The sequence below is a fragment of the Desmodus rotundus genome, chromosome 1 (genome assembly GCF_022682495.2).
Source record: "Desmodus rotundus isolate HL8 chromosome 1, HLdesRot8A.1, whole genome shotgun sequence".
Classification (NCBI taxonomy): Eukaryota; Metazoa; Chordata; class Mammalia; order Chiroptera; family Phyllostomidae; genus Desmodus; species Desmodus rotundus.
Window position 1 is genome coordinate 175,933,240 of NC_071387.1, and position 23,701 is coordinate 175,956,940.

At 35.3% G+C, this 23,701-nt stretch overlaps 1 protein-coding gene and 1 pseudogene across 4 annotated transcripts in view; one reads left to right on the forward strand and one right to left on the reverse strand.

The window, feature by feature from the left end:
- The window catches only part of ERCC8 (ERCC excision repair 8, CSA ubiquitin ligase complex subunit), a 34,156-nt gene extending 10,580 nt beyond the window's left edge, over positions 1–23,576 (forward strand). For 3 of the 4 annotated variants that reach the window (XM_024578586.3, XM_024578584.4, XM_045186367.2), the window contains 8 exons: positions 2,899–2,980; positions 4,000–4,068; positions 5,077–5,143; positions 8,557–8,657; positions 10,012–10,136; positions 11,868–12,065; positions 18,421–18,501; positions 21,307–23,576. In XM_024578586.3, coding sequence (XP_024434354.1) covers positions 2,899–2,980; positions 4,000–4,068; positions 5,077–5,143; positions 8,557–8,657; positions 10,012–10,136; positions 11,868–12,065; positions 18,421–18,501; positions 21,307–21,375 — 792 coding nt within the window. In that variant the 3' untranslated portion in view covers positions 21,376–23,576. The remainder of the gene's footprint in view (positions 1–2,898; positions 2,981–3,999; positions 4,069–5,076; positions 5,144–8,556; positions 8,658–10,011; positions 10,137–11,867; positions 12,066–18,420; positions 18,502–21,306) is intronic. The other variant, XM_024578585.4, reaches the window with a different exon arrangement.
- LOC112320933 (large ribosomal subunit protein eL43-like) lies at positions 22,813–23,588 on the reverse strand (annotated as a pseudogene).
- Positions 23,589–23,701: the final 113 nt, after the last annotated feature.

A 23,701-nucleotide genomic window follows, 5' to 3' on the forward strand; every position in this document is an offset into this window, starting at 1 on the left:
TCCCAGTATCTCCCACTTCCTGGCCCCTGGTCACCACCACTTCATTCTCCTTCTATGAGTCTGGCTTTTTTAGATTCTACTTATAAAAGACATCATCTGGTATTTGTTTTTCTCTTGCTGGCTGACTTCACTCAGAATAACTCCCCCATGTTGTCACAAATGGCAGGATTTCCTTCTTTCTCGTGGCTGAATAATACTCACACATATAAAATAAAGCTGCAGTGAACATGGGGCTGTGTATATCTTTTCAAATTAGTGCCTTCGTTTTCTTTGGATGAATACCCTGAAATGGAATTGCTGGGTCATATGGTAGTTCTATCTTTAACTGTTTGAGGAACCTCCATACTGTTTTTTATAGTGGCTACACCAACAGTGTACAAGGGTTCTCTTCCCCATCCTTGCCAACATTTGTTATTTCTTGTCTTTTTTATAATAACTTACTATTACCTAAAAGGTGTGAGGTGATATCTCATTGTGGTTTTCATTTGCATTTCCCTGTTGCTTAGGGATGTTGAGTACCTTTTCATGTTCCTGTTGGCCATTTGTATATCTTCTTTGGAAAAATATTTAGCTCCTCTGCCCTTTTTTAAATTGGATTCTTTGGGAGGTGAGGTTTGCTATTGAGTTGAATGACTATTTTGTGTATTTTAGATATTAGCCCTTTATTGGATACATGGTTTGCAAATATTATCTCCTATTCTGTCAATTGCCTTTTCATTTTGTTGATGGTTTCCTTTGCTGTTCATAAGGTTTTTGGTTTTATACTTGCTTTTGCTTTTGGTATCCAATCCAAACAATCATACTCAAGGAGCTTATCCCTATGTTTTCTTCTAGGATTTGTATGATTTCAGGTCTTAAATTCAAGTCTTTAATTCATTTTGAGTTAATTTATGTGTACGGTATAAGATTTTTTTTTTCTTTGCATGTGGTTGTCCAGTTTTTTCAACAACATTTATTGAAGAGACTCTCCTTAGTTGTAAATTAATTGACCATATATGCCTGGGTTTATTTCTGGGCTTTCTGTTCTTTTTTTGATTTGTGTGTCTGCTTTTCTGCCAACACCATACTGTTTTGATTACTGTTTTTTAATATAGTTTGAAATCAGGAAATGTGATGCCTTCAGCTTTGTTTTTGTCTCAAGATTGCTCTGGCTATTTGGGGTCATTTGCGGTTCCATACAAATTATAGGATTTTTCTTTTCTATTTCTATTAAAAAAAATAGGAGAAATTTGGTTAAAAGGTTTTGTGTGTGTGTGCGTGTGTGTGTATGTCTTTGGGAGGGGGTGCTATTAAGATGAAAGAGACTTGAACATTTTTTTAGTGCTGATGGGAATGAGCCTGTAGGGAGGGAGAGGTTATAGATACCCGGGATATAGAGGAGATAATGTATAGGATGAGATTTCTGACAATGCTAATAAGTATCTGAACACATTTCTTTTCAATATGAGGAGGGATCATTTTTCCATGGTACTAGGAGTGAAGAAGGAAAAAGGCTAAGTGCAAGCAAATATGTTTGTAAGCTTGTTGATAAGACGTAAAGAGAATTCTTACTGATTGGCTTCTGTTTTCTCTTTGGAATATAAGACCAGATCCACCTGTTGTGACCAAGTAGAGGTGTTTGTGGAGAGTGCAGAAAGTTTGAAATAGCTACAGAGAATGGCTTCCAAAATATTGCAGGGAATGCTAGTGAATTGTTGCAGGACTGGCAGTTAATGTTGAAAGCCCTGTTGAGATTAATGATCTTTTATGGTGATAACCAATCTACCTTATTATAAAGGTAGAACCACGCCCTGGCTAGTATGGCTCAGAGGATTGAGTACAGGCCTGTGAACCAAGGGGTCACTGGTTTGATTCCCCGTCAGGGCCCAGGGCTGAGTTTCAGGTCGTGTCCCCTTTAGGGGACGCCTCAAGAGGCAACCACACATTGATGTTTGTCTCCTCCTCTTTCTCTCTCCTTTACTCTCTGTTTAAAAATAAATAAATAAATAAATAATCTTTTAAAAAAACTTACTTCACTGGGGTAGGAGAGAGGTCAGCTAACTACAGTCCATAGGCCAACTTTGGCTCATGGCTTCTTTTTGTAAATGAAGTTTTATTGGAACAGAGACATGCTCATTTGTTGTCTGTTTCCACTTTGATGCCAATGTCAGAAATGAGTAGCTGGCCTTCAAAGCCTTTCATATTTACAGCCTGACCCTTATGGAAAATGTTTGCTAACCTCTGTGATGTAGATCAGCTTGAGTATAGGTGCACAGAAGGCAGACATTTGGAGTCATCAAGGGTTGAGGTCTTGACTAGTGCAAGGATAACAGCAAAAGAGTTGAAGATGTTGGCAGTTGAAGTGTCAGACAGACCTTGGAATCCAAGCCCAAGAAGGGAAAGTGAAGACAGGAAGTACTGATAGGAGTTCTAGGCTTTATTTGGGTGTCCTGGAAGTAGGTGGGGGAAAGAAAGCTAAGAATGAATGTCAGGTGATTGTAGTCATATATAACTGAAATGTATGAATTTGAAAGAAGGTGATGAGAGTGTCCTGGTTGTGGTAGCTGAGCTTGTATGAAACTAAGAGGCAGAGCACTGGCTAAATCATCTATGTAGATGCTGAAGTCCCCAAATGAGGTAGAGAGAAAGATGATGAGCCAGGGGTTGTCTTTAATCTTAACCTCTGTGATTTACTGGAGAAAAACTATTTTCCTCACAAGAGGGAGAAAAATGTCATAAATAACATAGGATTTTAAATGATCAGGTTTTTGAGGGTATTACCATTCCTATGTTTGGCAAATAAATTTCTAGCAGTCAATTAAAAAATTGCTAACAATGTGAAAATAAGTAAATAGAAAATTTGTTGCATTTGTCACTGTAATTAGAACTTACACTTTAAAAATGTCTTTTGATTACCAGATTGCAGATGTATTTAATTTTGAAGAAACAGTTTATAGTCATCATATGTCTCCAGTCGCCACCAAGCACTCTTTGGTAGCAGGTTTGTACATGTATTCTTTTGTTCTGTAACATTTTGAAAATTTTCTCCCTTTTCATCTCGTTAGTTTTGATACAGATATTTTAACCCAGATGAAGAACAGAATTCTTTTTTAGAAAAGACTTAAGTGCATGTACTGTGCTAATGGGTAGGAACCAAAGATTAATTAAGAAGGTACATTTCTGTTCCCAAAGAATCATGTATAAACCACCAAAGTTTCAAAGATTTTACATGAACAAAATTTGACAGCTTTTTCAATTTGACACAATAAAACGAGGAAATTATTTCCTTTTCTCTAAAATTGTGTGATTCAAATTAAACAACCATTTTTATGAAAGTACCTGCAACAAAATTTTCATGTTTGTGAAAGAAAAAAAATTTTCTGGTGTCAGGGGTCAAGTCCCTGTGATTTCATTATTCTCTGGCATTGCCTGAAACTCCTCACCGGACGTCAGTCAGCTACTTCATCTTAGAGAAGAGCTGGGCATAAAATTGTCTGTGGGGTCCACTCTTTCTGTATCCAGAGTTCCTGTGAATCTGTTACTAGTGATTGGAAGTATTTCATTATCATGGAAAACCTAAGCTATTAAAATAAAATAATTGAAGGTGATAAAATAGCATGGAATTATATACCACATTGTACCAATACAAATTTCCTGAATTTGATATTGTACTATAGTTACCTAACATATAACTATCGGGGGAACTTGATTAAAGGTACACAAGGGCCTCTCCATACTATCTTTGCAACTTTCTGTAAGCAAATATAATTATTTCTAAATTAAATGTTAAAAAATAATGCAATAATAGAGTTGTTTTAGTACTAAAATATAACTACTATTAAAATAAGTTTTCTAATTATAAACATTGAAAATGATTTGAAGTGTATTTTCAGAATACGTTTTCATATTTCTGTGTGGATGCAGTGAAAGGGCCATAATTCATAATGGTAGTTTCTTACTTCCTTTTGATGATGATTTATAATAAAATTATCTTGAAACATTCTTATTTTTGTTTTACAGTTGGTACTAGAGGGCCCAAAGTACAACTTTGTGACTTAAAGTCTGGATCCTGTTGCCACATTCTACAGGGTATTTTTTATTTGTAACAACAATTACTTTGAGTACATTCACTAAAAGGAAACATTACTAACAATGTATTCTTTGTAAGTGACATGACTGATGTGTTTTGTGGTAGTTGTTAAAAGTCAACAGGGAAATAAAGATCCTTCTGTGCATTATTCTTATAAGACTGAACTATTTTGAAGACATTTACAAGAACAGTTGCCATAGGGAGAGCTCAAAGGTTATGGCAGGTCTAACAAAAGATACTGAAGTAATACTTTGGTAAAGTTATATTAATTTAAATTATTTTTGCTACTTTTTATTGGTATTAGATCATCTAATTCTAAACAATGAAAGGTGGGATGTAATTCAGAAATACAACATTTTTATTCATCTTAGAGAAACACTTAGTAAATATATAAGGAAAACTTTGGGAAAGAGATAACATTTGTTTTATATTATCATGAGTTTCTATTTGATATAAACTAGGTAGATTAAAATAACTGATTTGAATAGTTAAGTAAAAGTGAATTAAGATGCTGAACACCACTTATTCTGTGAATTTAGCACTTGTGCTTTGTAGAAAAAAATTTTATACATGTTTTTTATAGTCATGAATTAAAATAATTTTTTGTTTTATAATTTTCTGAAAAGTTAGAAAACTTTTTATTGTTTAGCATGTTTATCTTGTATAGTTTGTTGCAATGGCTTTTGCTGTAGAGATAAGTAAGTGAGCTTGAGCTCTATCACATATTGATGGATTGAGTTATTAGGCCAACAGCTGAATTTAAAAAGAAAGAATCACTTGCTCTGCCTGTTCTTTCCAAAGCAAAACCAGGCCTTCTATAATAAAATACCATGTGTAGGAAATGCCCTATAGACTTCACATTAATATTTAAATAGATTGTTATAAAAGTAAAAAATATATATCAATTTATCTTTAATATTTTTTACTTTCTTCAGAATCAAAAAAGTAATTGTACCTTTTGCTTTTTCAAATATTTCGCAAGGTTTTTCATACAGTCATTTTTGCAGGTCACAGACAAGAAGTATTGGCAGTTTCCTGGTCACCACGTTATGAATATATCTTGGCAACTGCAAGGTGAATTGCAGATAATTTGACCTCAAAGTTAGTAATTAATGAAAAACTACATTTTCATTTATGTAATGAAAGACTACATTTATGTAAGATGCATGTTTAGTTATTAATTGCATCCTTAAAATAATTGAGTTACAGGTTTTAATTAATAACACCAGAAGAAATCTTCCTTTGTATCATAATTCTGATCCTCACTATGCTTCTTGAAGGTGCTCACTTTTAAAATAGAGAAAATAGGAGAATTTATGTAGCAATGTAAATCTAGTACTGCTGGAAAAACAGTAGAACAACTGTTCTGTCTATTTTGCATATAAAATTATAGTGCTATTCATTTAAAAACATAGCTTTTTATTCATTTTCTTTAATCCACAATTACTGTGAATCTGATTGGACACATCTGTTAATTCATTGATTCAGTTTACTAATATTTAACGACTTCCTACCATGTGCCAAACACTGTGTTATGGACACAGTTAAACCAAGGCATATGCCCTTCAAGAAGCTAACAGTTTACGGGAAGTAGTCAAAAAAAAATCAGTGATTACAGGACATACTGAAAATGCTTTAATAGAGTTACATCTCTGGGAAGTGCAATACGGGAAAAGAGAGCAGAAGTACTTAGCTCTGAGAGGACCAGGGGCTTGGGGGGTTTTATTTGCTGGAGGGAAGAGTCTTTCCGGTTTAAATGCTGAGAAGAAAGTATCAGTAGAGAAGAATTGGTGAAGGTAAGAAATGGAGGGAATAGTTGTTACCTCAAGACCTTAAACAGATGGAAGAGGGCAGTATCAAGGGTCCAGGTAGAAGGGGGACACTTGATTTAACACATGAAGGGCATTGCGAGACAAAATGGATGGAGGAAGGGGTAGACATGAATCCAGTTTAATTTGTGACTTTGCAGCAAGTTCAAGAAGTGCAAACCTAGTGGCCTCTTGTTTTTTAGTGGAGTAGAACTTCATGTCACCTATTGAAAATACTGGAATGGGGATGGAATTTTAGAGGAAAGTAGTAAAGATTTGGATGAACAGTATTAACAGTTGGATGAGAGATCTTTTTAGGGGCACATAAGAATGCTGGTCAGTGTTGTGTGCTTAGTTGAAGGTGTGGACCATGGCTGTACTAAGCCACAGAAATCAAAACATTAAGTGACACAGACTTAATTATGTGAAAATTGTTGAAGTCATGGGCGTAAGGGAGGAGATAAAATCACAGAAAGGGCCCTGGCTGGTGTAGCCCAGTGGATTGAGTGCTGGCCTGCAAACAAAAGGGTCCCCTGTTCGATTCCCAGTCAGGGCACGTGCCTGGGTTGCAGGCCAGGTCCCCAGTTGGGGGTATACAAGAGGCAACCACACATTGATGTTTCTCTCCCTCTCTTTCTCCTTCCCTTCCCCTCTCTAAAAATAAATAAAATCTTTTTAAAAAAAATCACAAAAACGTTTATGGAAGGGGATCAAGGACCTAATAAGATAGAAGAAGTATGTGTATCAGAGTAAGAAAATTAAAAAACTGAAGGGATAGCTCTAGTAGCCAAAATTTTTGATGTAGACATTTTAATAAAACTTTTTTTGCAGAATTATTACAAAAGTTATTAGTTTTAGAAAGATATGTGTCTGGATTTTTGTAAAGCTTCTAGCCCTCCCTCTCTGTCACAGTTTGGTCCCCAAAGACTATTTGTTAATAGTTTGCAGAATGTTATATTGAAATTTAAAATTTCTGAAGTAGAACAAGGTCTAAAATGTAGCCTTAAGAGGCTGGCTACAGAGGTGTGATGGTGAGGAGCTAGGTTCTGGTTGTGGGTCCATGTTAGGGTGAATTTACATTGTTTCTGCCTAACTGGGTTTTACTCAAGTCACATGGAGGCTAAGAGGCATTTGGTTCTCAGAGTACCCTAGGAATTTGAATTGATACCAGAATGAATTTAGTAATCAGTGTTAGGAGTCAGATACCTCTAAATCTAATCTGTTTCAGAAGAGACTTAAATCCTCAGGCTTATCCCATGGCACATGTTTTCCCCATCTGGAAAGAAAGAAAACCAACTTGAGAATGGAAATGCTAGTTTTTTGCTTACTATTCTAATTGGCTAGCTTTGATGATCTGTGAAATGAATCAAGGAAATATATATATATCATTAGCCAAAATTTTTTTTTCATAAAAGACATTTTTCATTTTCATTAATAGCTTTATTGATGTGAATATTTTGAGTATATCAGCTGTCTCCCATGTGGTATAACATTGACTGTTCTCATTTAATGTCTTGACTTGATTGCTGTCAGCTTCAACTGATCTACCTGACCGTGGAGCATTGTCCAGCGAGAAGTCACCAGCACGAAACTTTGCAAGCCATTTTTGACACATTTGATCAGTCACAGCATCTTCTCCATACATGGCACAAATCTTATTTTGAGTTTCAGTTGCATTTTTACCTATCTTGAAATGCTAAAGCATAGTATGCCAAAAATGTTGCTTATTTTCTTCCACCTTCAGTATTAAAATGACTACACAAAAGTCCACCAATTTTGATGTCTTTTTTTTTTAAATGCATGCTGATGTGACAGCTGTCACAATACAGTCTAACAAAATTGTTTCAAATGAAGTTAAAGACAACTAAGCACTACTAGAGCTAGCTTAGGGAGAAAACCAAATAAACTTTTTGGCCAGCCCAATCATATAGGTATGATTAACCTCTTAATGAGAAATAGGGTTATAGAATGCAATGCAATGGTTTTCCAATCAAAATGGCCTGGATAAACCCAGTGGATTAGAGTATTGTTGAGGTCTTTGTGAGGATATGAAAGCATAACCTGAACTGATCAATATTTGTTTAGGAGTAGTTTAGAAGCAGAAAATAATGTGTGATCCTGGTTTTTCCTTTAAAATGAAAATATCTAATTTCCCAAAGACATTAAGTTTCATTCTTGTATATTGGGCAAAGATTATTTGAGTACAGGAAGCCAAATAAAAATACATTGTTCTTATTATTCACTTTGTTCTGATGTTTTTATCATGTTAAAAAAAATACCACCAAATTCATGAAATGGATCCTGAAGCAAAGGGAAATTAGTTAACTGCTTGATTGTCTAGACAACATTTGAATAATAAAAATAGTAAGGATGTAGTGACAGACTTGCTTAAATAAGTAACAAGCTCAGCCTATCTAGTCCTTGGGAAGGAAGATGTTCATGTCATTAAAAACAAAATGAAAACTAGCAGAATTCTGTTCTTATGATCTAAGAAAAGGTTACTTTGAAAAATTTTTGTATTTCTTTGTGCTTCTATTGACTATTGAATATTTGCTGAAAATAACCCAAATGTACAAATATCCCAAGCCCTCTATGTGCCGTAATACTGGAAAGGTAGGTGAGGAGAGTGCAGTCACTATCCTAGTTATATATGTCCGTGTAACATTTATTTCTTCTCAGTGCCGACAGTAGAGTAAAATTATGGGATGTGAGGAGAGCATCAGGATGTCTGATTACTCTTGATCAGCATAATGGGAAAAACTCACAAGCTGTTGAATCAGGTAATGAAGAAAGCACTAATAGAGAAATATTAAAAAATAGTATTTTTATTTGAAAATTTTGAGTGAAACCAAATAATACATGTCTTGACAAATTGTAAATTTTGTGATTTTTAAAAAAGTCATTCACAATGAATCAATTTCATAATTTAAATAAATTATTGTTGTCTTTAAGATACAAGTAAGTATGGCATTTCATCTGTCACTGAATTTTCAAGTGTAGAAATTTTTCTGGATTAACTTGTTACCTTTTCTTTCCTCCAGTGATGCCAACTTATGCAAATTTAGTGCCACTTAGGAAGTAATAAGTTAAAGGAATAGTGACATTTAGTGGCCATTGTGTCACAGTAAAATCTGTAACTTATGTTAAGTATGTCAGCTGCAATCCAGGAGATAAAATACCTCAATTGTATTTTTTAATAGAATTTAATTTTCGTATACATTAAAATTCTGAATCACAATTCTGGACCAAAAATATATAAGACAGAACTATGTAAAATCTATGATTTTTAAATAATCTTTTTATTTAAATAAACAAGGCTATTGAGAATTATGCTTTCTCAAACTTATTATTTTAAAAGTAATATAAATTTTGATTGAAACTAGAATAGTTCTCTTCCCCTGTTAAAGTTTTTTAATAGGAAATAGTAGTATTAATGATTTTTAATACCCTGTGGATTGATTTTTAGGTTAAAAATAGAAATAGTATATAAGAAGTTTGAGAGGTGCTTAATTTAAAATTTTAATATTAAACTATGTAATTAATTGAGTTTTATAGCACAGCTTACTTTTTAAAGACAGATATATTTGGCAGAATTTTCTCCCTTTGGTTTTTCCTCTATTTTTATGGTTCTAATTTATACACTATATTTTGCTGTGTATAATACCCTCCCATGTATAATGTGCACCAGGTTTTTGGCCCAAACTTCCAGGAAAAAAATCTTTTGTTTTAAATTCAACCTTTTATGTATTTATATGTAGATGCTTGTTTTTTGTATTACAAAGGAATTTTAGCATTTACTTTTTAATATATTATGGTACAAGAAATTTTAACAAACAAATAATTACAAAATATAAGAACAGATACAAGGTGTTTCAGGTACTGCCCATATATAATGCTCATCCTTATTTTTCCATCAAAAATTTGGGCAAAAAAGTGTGCATTATACACAGCAAAATACAGTAGCTTATCATATTCAAGTAATACAAAAGGATGATTAATTTTAAATATAATCACCTTATATATTTTAAGTAATTCAGGTAGTTGCCTTTACTATGTTTAAATAAGTAGATCAGCAAGTATTGAATGTGTGCTGAATACGAGAACAGATAAACTGAATTGTATTTTACATTGCAGCAAACACTGCTCATAATGGGAAAGTTAATGGCTTGTGTTTTACAAGTGATGGGCTTCACCTCCTCACTGTTGGTACAGATAATCGAATGAGGCTCTGGAATAGTTCCAATGGAGAGAACACACTAGTAAGAGATTTTTAAATACCTCTACCTTTTGAATATAAAGTAAAGAAATAGATCTGTGTCATATACTTGATTTTTTTTTTCTATAGATTTAACTCTGATCCTTGCCTAACTCTGTTTCTTACCTCTAACACAACTTTCTTTTTATAACATTTTCCCATTACCTGAACTAGTAATTCTCAACTCAAGACAATCTACCCCACCTCACCCTCACCACATTCTCCCTACACAGTGGAGGAGCATTGCTCTACTGATCCACTGTGCATGAAAGATTGGGAACAACTAATACAATACTGAGTGTGGCCTCACTCAGTGTGGGTCTCACACACACACACTTTCACCCAGCCCTTAGAAAGACAAATAACTGTTCAAACTAGTATTAGCCATAGTAAAGGGCAATTTTGGTGACCCGCATGTTCATGATTCCCAGATTATTACACACCTACCCTAAGCTGCTTATCTAAATTATCAGTGGGACGTAAATCTGTCAATTTCTTTAGTCCAGAACTTCTTAGACCTTGATGATCCTACAGATCACCTAGGGATCTTGTTAAAATGAAGATTCTAATTCAGTAGGACTGGGGTAGGCCCTAGAATTCTGCATTTCTGACTGCTCAGGTGATGCCGATACTGTTGGACTTGTACCTTTTGCATACAGTTGCAGAATTTTTATTTTTATACCAAATGCATAATTATGTATATAAAACTGGAATTATAGTATACACGCTACTTGTGTTCTGTGGAGTTTTTTTTAACATTTTATTTATTTTTAGAGAGAGGGAGAGAGGGGAGGGAGAGAAGCATTGATATGGGAGAAACATTGATCAATTGCCTAACCCACTGAGCCACACCAGTCAGAGCTTCTGCGGTTTTTTTATACTTAGCTTTTACTCCTATTTTCAGCATAATTTTAATAATTATTATTTTAATTGCTATATAAACTAGAATTAGTATCTTATTAGAAATTTACATATGTTCTCAGTTATTTTGTCATTTGAATTAATGCTGCATTGGATTCCTCTGGGCATACAGCTTTTTGCTGTTTAATTATTTCGCTAACATAAATTCCCAGGAGTAGTTACTAGATCAAGGAATAGGAATATATTTGTTGTTTAATGGGTACAACATTTCAGTTTTGCAAAATGAATAGAGTTGTGGAGATTGATGGTGGTGGTGATTGCACAATTGTGAATGTACTTAGTGTCACTGAGCTGAACACTTAAATATGATTAAGATGGCAAATTTTGATATGTATATTTTACCATAATTAAAAATGTTTTAAAATAAAAATGTTATCCCCCCCCAAAAAAGAATATCTTTGTATTTTGTTGCATAATAAACAATTTGGTCTTTTAGAAGGAATGACCAAATTACAATGCCACCAACATGTTTACATCACTTGTACCCATATTGTCTTATGGTTTCTTAAAATCTTTGCTAAATAGTTGAAAATTATTCTTAAAGGATGCCTTAATTAGTGTTTTTATTTCTATCAAGGCTGAATGTGAACATTTGCTTTGGTGGCTTTTTTTTTACTGTTTGTATTTCTCTCATATGAAATGTACATTTATGTCATTGGCCCTTATTTATATTAGAACATTGGTCATTTTCTTTAGATATGTAAGAATGCTTTTTATAGTATATTCAATTATTTTAAGTAAATACCTCTAATCTTTGTTGTCTTTTTAATTCAGATTTAAGAAGTGAGTAACTTTATGATTTTACATCCCACAGGTGAATTATGGAAAAGTTTATAATGACAGTAGAAAAGGATTGAAATTCGCTGTCTCCTGTGGCTGCAGTTCAGAATTTGTTTTTGTGCCATATGGTAGCACCATTGCTGTTTATACAATTTACTCAGGAGAACAGATAACTATGCTTAAGGGACATTATAAGAGTGTTGACTGCTGTGTATTTCAATCTAATTTCCAGGTAAGAATGATACTTAAGGGAATTTAAAATGTTCAGGTAGCTAATTTGCCAGACTAGTTGTATATAAAGGAATAAATTGTAATCTCATTCTGGGGAATTATATTGGGTTGGCCACAAAGTCTATATGGTTTTCTTTCCATAAAATAAGACACATTGTTCACTTATGCCAACAACTTTATTGATTTGGATATTTTGAGTATGTTGGCTGTCTCCCACATGATATAATGTTGATTGTTCTCAATTAATGTCTTGATTTGATCACTATCAACTTCAACTGCTCTACCTGACCACGGAGTATCATCCAGCAAGGAATCTCCAGCACGAAACTTCGAAAACCATTTTGATATGTTTGATCAGGCACAGCACCTTCTCCATACACTGCACAAATCTTTTTTTGCATTTCAATTGTGTTTTTACCTTTCTTGAAATAGTAAAGCGTAATATGCTGAAAAGGTTGCATATTTTCTTCCACCTTCCATATGAAAATGGCTTCACAAAAATTCACTAATTTTAATATGACAGCTGTCACAATACAATCTAACAAAATTGTTTTGAGTGAAGTTAAAGACAACTAAGCACTATACTAGAGGCATCTTACAGGAAAAAACCAAATGAACTTTTTGGCCAACCCAATACTTTTAATCCACATTCGAGTTTGGGTTCTTTTAATAAAGGATAATATAGGATAGACTTTTGGATGGTATTGGATGGCTATATAGATGTATATAATGCTGTACAACTTGATTGAGATAAATCAAGAAAATATTTCAAGAAACAAAAACACAGCTGAAATGCAAAAAAAGATTTGTGCAGTGTATGGAGAAATTGCTGTGACTGATCGAACATGTCGAAAGTGGTTTGGGAAGTTTCATGCTGGAAATTTCTTACTGGACTTGCTGGTCAGGTAGACCAGTTGAAGTCAATAGACATTAATTGAGAATGCTTTTGCATATGGGCTCCATTTATTTAGCTGTTGAAAATTTCCAGCAAGTTAAAATAATATTTTTGCAAACAATCTTTTGGGGAAAATAGAATATATGTGTCTAATATCAAAATATAGTTTGTGTATCTTGACTTATGTTTGTGTAAGTCTGAAGTTTTGTTGATTTATTTCTTTATGTCCATCATTTCCTTTATATATTTAGGTACTTCTGTTTTGGATGTATAAATAATTAACAAGTTATATCCTCTTATTGGATTGATCTCTTTATCATTATGCAATGTCTTTCTTTGTCTCTTATTATAGCCTTTGTTTGAAATAAGTATTATTACCACAGCTTTCTTTGTTTCCATTTGCTTGAAGTGTCTAGTATCTTTATCCATCCCTTTACTTTAAGTCTGTGTATGTCTTTCAGTCCAAAGTGGGTTTCTGGTATGGGTCTTTTTTTCTTACCCATTCAGCTACCCTTTGCCTTTGATTGGATCATTTAATCCATTTACATTTAAAGTGATTATTGATAGGTACATATTTATTGCCATTTTCTTGTACATATTTATGTTCCTCTTTGTTTTTTCTTTCTTCTTCTTTAAGAAGTTGCTTTAATGTTTCTTTTAAAATTGTTTGGTGGTGATGACCTCCTTTACCTTTTTTCTGTCTGTCTGGAAAGCTTTTTATTTCTCCTCCAATTTTAAATGATAGCCTTGCTGGGTAGAGTAGTCTTGGTAATAGGTCTTTGCTTTTCATCACTTTTAATATTTCATGCCTTTTTCTTTTGGCCTGAAATGTTTCTGTTGTGAAATCAACTGACATTCTTTTTTTTGTTTCTTTTTCCTCAAATATTTTATTTATTTATTTTTTAGAGAGCAGGGAAGGGAAGGAGAAAGACAGGAAGAAAAACATCAATGTGTGGTTGTCTCTCACGCGCCCCCTACTGGGGGACTGACCTGGCCTGCAAATCAGGCATGTGCCCTGTCTGGGAATCCAACCTGCAACCCTTTGGTTCCCAGGCTGATGCTCAATCCACTGAGCCACACCAGCCAGCGCTCAACTGACAGTCTTATGAGAACTCCCTTGTAGGTAATTGTCTTTCTCTTGGTGCTTTTAAGAGTCTCTCTTTGTCTTTAAACTTTGACATTTAATTTTGATGAGTTTTGTGGGCCTCTTTGGGTTCATCTTTTTTGGAAAACTCTGTGCTTTCTGGACTTGTGTGTGTTTTTTCTTCACCAGATTAGGAAAGTCATTGTTTCCTTAAATAGGTTCTCAATCCCTTGTTCCCGCTCTATTCTTTCTGGTACCCCTATATTGTGGCTTCATCTTGTCCCAGAAGTCCCTTAAACTATCCTCATTTTTTAAAATTCTTTTTTTTGTAACTGCTCTGATTTGGTGTTTTCTGCTACCTAGTCTTCCAAATCATTGATTTGATCCTCTGCTTCATTGAGTCTGCTATTGATTCCTCCTAGTGGACTCTTGTTTCAGATGCTGCATTCCTTATTTATGAGTGATTCTTTTTTATGATTTCTATGTTCTTTTTTCTGCTTGCTATCTCTTGTTTGGGCTTGCACTAAGTTCCATGAGAATCCTTATAACTATTGTTTTGAATGCTGTATCTGATAGATTGCTTGCCTTCATTTCATTTAGTTCTTCTGCAGATTTCCATTCTTTCATTTTGGGACATGTTTCTTTGTGTCATTTTGGCTGCGTCTCTATTTGTTTCTGCATCCTACATAGATCTGTGTCTCCCAGTCTTGGTAGGGTGGCCTTGTGTAGTAGGTGCCCTATGGGCCTCAGGGGTATAGTCCTGGTTACCTGAACTAGGTCCTCTAGGAATGTCCCCTGTGTGGGTTATGTGAGCCCTCCTGTTGTATTTTAGAGTCAGCTGCTGTTGACGTATTCTTGGGTGGGGTTGGCCCTCAGGTTGGCTGGCTGTGACGATTGGCCCTGAGCACTGTGTACAAGCTGCTGTGCAGGGGCTGAACCCACAAAACAGAATTCGTCCCCAACAGATCTTATGCTTGCCATGATCTCCCTTTGGGTGTGGCACTTAGGGAGCTAATTCAGTCATGGTCTGATGTGGTCTGAAGCCTACCACTGGATGTGTTGGTTCTAGGGCATTTTCGGAGGGAGTCTGGTGCAGGTCACTGTCAGGCACTGTCTGTGACCAGTCCTGGGCTACCTGTTAGGAGCTGCAGAGTGATTCACAGTTGATGTCTGCCTCTGCTGGGCCTGGATGTGTGTGGGAGGGACCAACCTGGGTATCTAGTACCAAGCCTGGGGCAGGTCAGGAAAAGGTCAAAGGCTCCCCTAAGATTCACCTCCACTTGCCAGCTGCCTGTTAAGGTCAGCTACTGAAAGCCTCTGCCAGTATATAAGTTGTGTGAGTCAGGCTCTGTCATGGGGTAGGGGCAAGTGCTATTCACCAGGTTGATACCAATTCAAACTTGGCATCAGTACTGGGTCTGAGGCCATTCAGCAAAAGTCTGAGGATATACCATGGCCATCCATCACCCACCTGAGGCCTGCAGTGCTTTGTAGTGTGGTGGTGTCTCAGGGAGCCATCAGTGTAGGGCCAGCAGAGTTCAGCAGGCTAAGACAAATTGAGATTTGGCTGTGTGGTAGGAGGGCTGTGCATAGGAACGGTGGTGCCTGTAAAGCGCATGGGGAAAAATGACCCTCGCCCCAAACACACAACTCAGTCTCTCCCTTTGGGTCCCTGAGTCTTCCTAGACCACGAGAGCCTTCCTGGACATCTTTGAGAGCCTTCCAAGAAAGACTACATCATAGGCACTGTCTGGCTGCAGCCAGCAGGCTCCTCTGCAGGATGTGAGCTTGGTAGGGGGTCCACAGGGAGTCGGGTGGTGGGACCAGTGCATTCCCTAAGGCTGATGCCATACGGAGGGGAGTGCTCTACCCAGGAAAAATGGCAGCTGTGGGTGATGTAGGAAAGGAACTCAGCACAGGGACATTGGTGGCTGTCCCTCCAGCCCTCTTCCCAAAGTTACACAACCCAATCTCTTCCTGTATGACTCCAGTTTGCTCTGAACCGTCATCCTCAGCTGGAGCTCAAGGTGAGTGCCTGCAATTTAGATTTTGTGTGCTGGCCCTTTAAAAGGGCTCCTGGTTTTCCAGCAGCCTCCTGTCCTATCCTGGCAGACAGAATCCCCAGTGATTTTCACAGTCAGATATTATGTGGGCCCACCCCTCTTCCTGGCTCTGAAGGCTGGGCTGCAGAGCCCATTATGGAGTTCAGCCCCCTCACTCCTTAGGGGGACCCTTTGCAGCTGAGATGGCCCTCTGAATTCTCAGGCTCTATCTGTGGGAGCCGGGCCAGCCCTTTTCTTGTCTCCAGCCTTCTTACCAGTCTTAGCATGGGTTTTTGTGTATTTCCTTACTTACAAGACTTCTTCTGTTCAATGACTCTTTAGTTGGTCATTCAGGTTGATTATTCTATAATTTAGTTGTAATTACGATTTGGTCTTGAGAGGAGGGGAGTGTACCTTCTACCTACTCTGCCACCATCCTAGATCCCTCCTGAATTTTCTGATTTTGTTTATAGCATTGTAATTATGTAGGAGAATGTCCTTATTCACAGGTAATGTACATTGAATTATTCCAGGGTGATAGGACCTCATGTTGGCAATTTACCTTCATGTTTCAGGAAAAAAACCACTTGTGCTACATTTGCAACTTTTCTGTAAGCATTGTTTGTTTTTTTAATCTAATTACCCAAATGACCTCCTACATTTACCCGAAAAGCTTCAAGACTCAATTGAAATGCCTCCATTTAAGTGAAGTCTTTATTGAATCATTCTGATTGAAGTGTTGTCTCTTTCAAGCTCTCTTTCTTAAACATCTACAAAATTTTCTTTGTATCTTTATCAGTGTAGCAGTACTTAAGCCTGAATTGCCTTTTAGGCTTAATATCTTGGGTGTGTATCTTGCCTTAGAAAATTAAGTTGCTTGAGGGCACTGGACAGATGAAAATGTCTCTGCATTATCTACAGTTATTGTAACCATATATACTAGATTTCATAGTGTAGTTTATATAATTTTGTTCTAAGAAATTTAATTATGGTCAACTAAATCTAATTTTTTACATCTATATTTCCTATAATAACTTCATAATCTTATTTTCCCTTTATTCAGAACCCCTACTTTTTTTGTTTTTTTTAGAAAAATATTAATTGTACCAGGTTTCAACTAGTCTTTGAGAAGAACAATAATAAAGATAAATAACTGGATACCAGAGCAGACAAAAGTTACATTGTTAATAATATTTCTGTAGAAATACGGAAATTATTTCTGAGGGAAAAAATCACTTAGCCATTCAGAGTTTTATAACCACTTGACATTTGCTATTTTTTGCTTTTTATCCTTTTCTTCTTTGCCAAATAGCTTTTTTCCAATGGACCTAGTATTTTACATCCTGGTTTTTTTTCCTTCACTCTATAAGTATTTGGTGTATATCCTGTTCTTTTCTCTTTACATTATTATGAGTATTTTCCCATGTCATTAAATAGTCTTCAAAAATAAATTTAATGGCTATATATAGTAACCCATCATATGAGTGCAACATAAATTTATATATAAATCATTACTCAACTTTGGACAATTACTTCTTTTTTTATTGTAAATATAATACTGATGATATCCTTGAATTCCATGTATGTCTTTGGCATGACTTAGAAATGCATACAAGAATTTTTGATATATATTGAGATTCTGTTTTCCGAAAAGATTATACCAGTTTATTCCCTGTGTATATGACTGGATCTTTTCACTCTCCCGTAGGAATGTTTCAGTATGAGCCAATATAACATATTCCTTAAGTTTTGTTGGGGAGGGAAATGAACATCCTTCAGCCATGTGCAAACAGCGTATCCTAAAAGACACTGACAGACTGACAGTGCATCAACCCAAGCTTCCCCTTATAAAATAAACTTCTCAACAAGCATAGCATATGGATCTTAAAGGTCCTTAAGTTGAACAGCAGCCAGTTAGGCAACTGTGAGCTAGGTAAAACATTATGAACTTTTGGCTAGGAACTCATGGTCTCTTCCTTGCAGTCTTATTAAAACTTAGTTACTGACAGAAGAGAAACTATTTATTCCATTCTTTCTCTACTTTGACACTTGAAATAAATTATAAAAACCACTATGATGTTGAGTATTTTTGTAAATTTTTCACTTTAGCAAGCTCTGAGGTATCATGATACTGTATATAAATAAAAAAGATTTACTACATCAACAAACAAACATTTAAAAAGGGCACAAGTCCAGTTCTTTAGAGTAGAAATACAGTTAATCTAATTGATGTAAACTAAGAATTAATCATTTAAAATTAATGTAGTTTGTTTCATATTGGTATCAACTTTAAATTAATTAACCCACAGTCATCTCTTTGCTTTCTGTGTTACAGGAACTTTATAGTGGCAGCAGAGACTGCAATATTCTTGCTTGGGTACCATCCTTATATGAACCAGTTCCTGATGATGATGAGGTAAATATTATTTGTACAAATTGTATAATGACTTCTTAATCATAAAGAAAAATTTATTTACTTGATGTGGAAGAAAATTTTAAAGCATTTTTTGCTATTTTCTTGAACAAATTTATAAAGTTGAGTTAATTACTATTTACATTTTTATTTACTACTTTTTCTAGTGCATGTTTGCTTGTTTTTTTTAACACACTTAATATGCTTGGACGTACACTTGACATCCTACTTTTCTCAGTTAATATTGTACAAGAAGCCTTTTTCATGTCATTAATAACTATTGTTTTTAATAATATAGCATTCTGTCATTTACATACTACGATTTACTTCAATATTTACTCATTTGGAGACATTTCTTTTGAACATTAATAAATCAAAGTCAGTATCTATAAGTTTTTTATATCCCTGATTACTTTTTTGGATAGAATGGATGACATTTCTAAGGCTATTTTTTTTTTTACACTGTTAAGTTTTACGAACTTACATTGCTACCAGCAAGCAGTCTGTTAGTTCCTACCTTAAAGCATAAATTTATACAAACATGACAGTCTGAATAAAAAACCTTAGAAATTTACAAACAATTAGATAAACAAAAATGAATCCCTGGTCTTCAGTAGTAGCCTCTGTATTTTTTTACTTTTATGTCAAGCTTTTTGTAGGTGATATCTTTCCTACCAAAGATTGTTTTACCAAGCACTGTTAATCATCTCCATTTATCATAACTTCTGCAGTATAAAAAATCCAATGTCTAAAAACTAGTATTTCTATGTACAGTTTTTTAGAGCTGAAAATATAAATGTAGTTAGTAACACATTAAGTTAATCTTACCCAAGTCAGAATAAAAATAAAACATCTTAAATGGAGATGGAAGAAAATCATTGAGAGAGCAAGTTTGAAATTCTAAAAACATTTTTCATGCATTTAGTTCCTTTATGAAAACAGACCTCTGTCCAGTCCAAACCACATGGAAATTAATTTTTATGGGGGTAGTTGATAGCATTTAGCAGCTATTGACAAGATATATTTCATACCTAAATTTGCAACTGCTATGGTTACTGCAGTGTAAAGCCTGTGAATAATTTTCTTTTGGCCCTAATCTAAATGACAGAGGGAATAAAAACACAATGATACATTTTCAAGCAGCTGGCCAAACACTGTATGAATACTTCAGATTTCATCACATGTCTATTTTGGTTTATTATGGCATTGATTAATTTTAGTGTTCAGCAGCTTTAAATGACTTAATATCCTTCTGTAGAAAGCTTAATATGGTCAAATATTTTGGTTCAGCCATTTATTTTGCATTATTATTTAATTACTGTGTCCTGCTGTTTGGGAATTACTATATGCATTACTATATGTATTACTATATATATGTATGCACACACGTATGTATACTACATACAGTTAGTATATAGTATATACAGTATATACTGTATCCTATACAGTTATGTTATATATAGTTATCAGTTTTTTATTTATGTTCATCAAAAAGAAATGGGTATTTCCAGATATACAGCAAGGGTTACCCTTATCATAAAATATGGCTATATGTTGTTAAAAAGCAATACTGATGTAAGATAATTTAAGAGTAGTCTTGGTGCTGATATATTACTGGATTTTGGGTCTCATAGCAAATGTAAAAGCTGTGGAATAAGCAGACCTGGCTCATAATTCCTAGATACTCAAAAAAGCAAGACCATCTTAAAGCCCTTTAGTCATTGTCCATAAGAAGAAGATAACCATTTAAAATGTTTTCAAAAAGGTGAATTGATTTAAAATACCACAGATAATTAAAATTCCTGTAGTTGTTGGTTACCTTGATCAGGTACGACTCTAAAGTTGCAAGAACACTGTGATGTTTTGTTGTTTTAGATTATGAGACTGATGCGCTGCCTTCTGTGCTAAGAGGGCAGGTGGTTTTGTTGTTTTAAATAAACATCTACCAAATGCATGTTATCTTTCTAAGGAATCTCCCAGGGAAACCCATGTACTAATGATAAATGTAGTACCATTTCAGACACATTTTGCATTGCTTCTGAACTACTTTACCAACTATAAAAAATGAATAAACCTCACAACTTAACCAACATTACTTTTTGAACCCTATATGGTATTTGTCTGATGAACACCTTCTTCCTCATGTATGGATATTTGCTTATTTATACAAGTTAGGTCCACCCAAACAGTAAAAAGTTGTCCAGCCCTGGCTGGTGTAGCTCAGTGGATTGAGTGTGGGCTGTGAACCAAAGGGTCACGGTTCGATTCCCAGTCAGGGCACATGACTGGGTTGCAGGCCAGGTCCCCAGTAGGGGGGGTGCATGAAAGGCAGCCACACATTGATGTTTCTCTCCCTCTCTCTTTCTCCCTCCCTTCCTCTCTCTCTAAAAATAAATAAATAAAATCTTAAAAAAAAAAAAAAAAGTCCAGTCAGACTATAGACCTAAGTCCAGTCTTAACTCCAGGGCTAGTAATTTGTTACCTTCTCCAGATTATTCCAAAGAGTCGCAGCACTGCATTAAGCAACATCATGGTGTATGTATGCATGTGTGTGCAAGCATGCTCTCATGAGCTCACATGTATGTATGTGTTGTGAGGTAACTACTTTGAGGGAAACAGATAATTTGGATAAAGTCTGGTATGTCTGTTTAAAATGAAATTACATTATATTGCATATGGGGCATTTCTTACATTACTTTTATTTTGAAATATCTAATTGTTTTTCATTTGATATGTTGCACAACTATATTGCTATCCTAAAATCATGAGGTAGATTAATCAAATGCTCCTTCCCCCCCCTCTTCTTAGAGTACAAGCAAATCACAGGTAAATCAAGCATTCGAAGATGCCTGGAGCAGCAGTGATGAAGAAGGATGAAGATCAATCCTAAGTACCTTTGCATCTCTATTGATGAAATTTTTTCAAGTGGGACTTTTTTTTAACTGTTCAGTGACAGCTAAATTAGCTGAATTTGAGTGATATTTTCCCCCATGTTTTAAAATGAGGTTAATATTTGCACAAAGTCCTGAAACTGACTTATATATAATTTCTTTAATCAAAACATGTCTCTTGATCCCAGTTGCCGTGGCCTGGGGCGGCCCCTGTTGCCGTAGTTCAAGGAGACAAGTCCGGGTGCCCGCCTGTGGGACGCTGAGCCGACTCTGTGAACTGTGAGCTGCTGTCTCTGAGGAACTTAACAAGTGGAACTTAACAGCGCGACTTTCTCCCATTGGCTGCGTCATCAGCCTGTTCATTTCACTTTCAAGGGTGATTTTACTGAGGGTGATTACATCAAAAATAACAGTTGGAAAGTTAGCATCCAAAATGTTTTATTCTTATTCATGTATTCACTTTTTGCAATGATTTAATTTAGTTGACAGTTGTCTAACTTTATATAAATATTTTTGGATTCAGTTCCTCCCGCAATCCAAAAAGTGCATCACAGGAATCTTTTTAACTTGGGGGAATCCCCATGTTTTCTTTATTTTAATGCATCAGATGGCAGCTTGTACTTATACTTGAACCCCCTTTCTCTGAATTGTGTTAAGATGTGACCAAGTCTTACTTCATTCATCAAGGCAAAAAATGTCCTGACAGGAAAACAGTTAAACGTGAACTGTTACCATAAAATTTCTGTTTTACTGTCTACTCGTATTGTGTTACAACCCAGAAGTTATTATCATGAAGCTAATTTTACATTTCCTTTGTTCCTGGATGTTATCAGCAGGAGACTAGTAAAAGAGGTTTTTGTGAGCTTGAATTCCAAATATACAGTTGTTGAGTTTTTTTATTTTTATTTTTTTATTATTTTTTCAAGATTTTATTTATTTACTTTTAAAGGGAGGGAGAAAGAGAGCGAGAGAAATATCAATGTGTGGTTGCCTCTTATGCAACCCGCCTTGGGGACCTGGCCCACAACCCAGGCATGTGCCCTGACTGGGAATCAAACTGGCAACCCTTTGGTTCGCAGCTCGCGCTCAATCCACTGAGCTACACCAGTCAGGGCCAGTTGTTGAGTTTTTAAGTGTGTAATGTTAGGCCTCATAACACAGCTTTTTGGTCAGATGTTTTACATATGTTTACTTTTGTATGTTGATTTTATTAAGCCCTTACCATTTTATTCTCACTTTTCCCCCCTTGATGAGGATGCTTATGACTTCCGAGAATGCTATTGAAATTGGAAATTATTGTTTTTTGTAACTCAAAGGAAAAAGTCTTTCTCCAAAATGCAAATAAGTGTATTGCTTCTTTTTTTTTTTTTACATAAATTAACCCATTTATTTTAGGCTAACAATGTTTCAAATTGTGGCGCTTCTACCAGTCTTTCAATTTTTTCAGTCTCCTGAAGGCCAACTTTATTCTGATGGCAGAGTAAACAGTAGGTCTGGGCACCACTGGCTACTGTTTTTGTGCAGGAGCCGCAGTGCTAGATCCCCACAGCTCGTCTCTTCACCTTGGTTTTGCCAGAGACAGAGCAAGAGTACTTGACATGCTGACTGATTTGAATTTTCTTTACCATTATCCTGACGGAGGCTCCATAACGGCTCCCATATTTACCTATGACCCCAACCTTCTTGGTGCATTTAGCAAATGTCACTGCAAACTAGGTTTGAACTCCAGAGAGTGTATTGCTTTTTTTCCAGTTACATAAATACTGTCAGTCCTCCATATCAGTGGGTTTCACACTGACAGGTTCAACCAACTGTGGATCAAAAATATCCCCCCCCCAAAAGAAAGTTACATTGTTGCTAACATGTACTGGTTAGGCTGATGATGCTTATGTCTGTGCTAAACATATACAGAGGGTTTTTTTTTTCTTGTCATTATTCCCTAATTAATATATTATAATAACTATTTAATAGCATTTACATTGTATTAGTTTTTTAAAGTAATCTGGAGATGATTTAAAGTAAATGGGAGGATGTGTGTACTATACCATTTTATATAAGAGACGTCAGCATCCTTGGATTTGGGTATTCATGGGGGTCCTGGAACCAATCCCCTGCAGATACCAAGGGATGGCTGTATACAAACTCACTGTAAAAAATTCCAGCAACATAAAAACTTACCAAAAACGATGTAATGGTCATGTAGAGTTATACTACCTTAAGGTAACCACTACTAACGTTTTCGTGTCATGCTTCCAAGTATCTCTCCGTGACGCATAGAATTATACATAATGGGATGATTAACATTTTGTTAC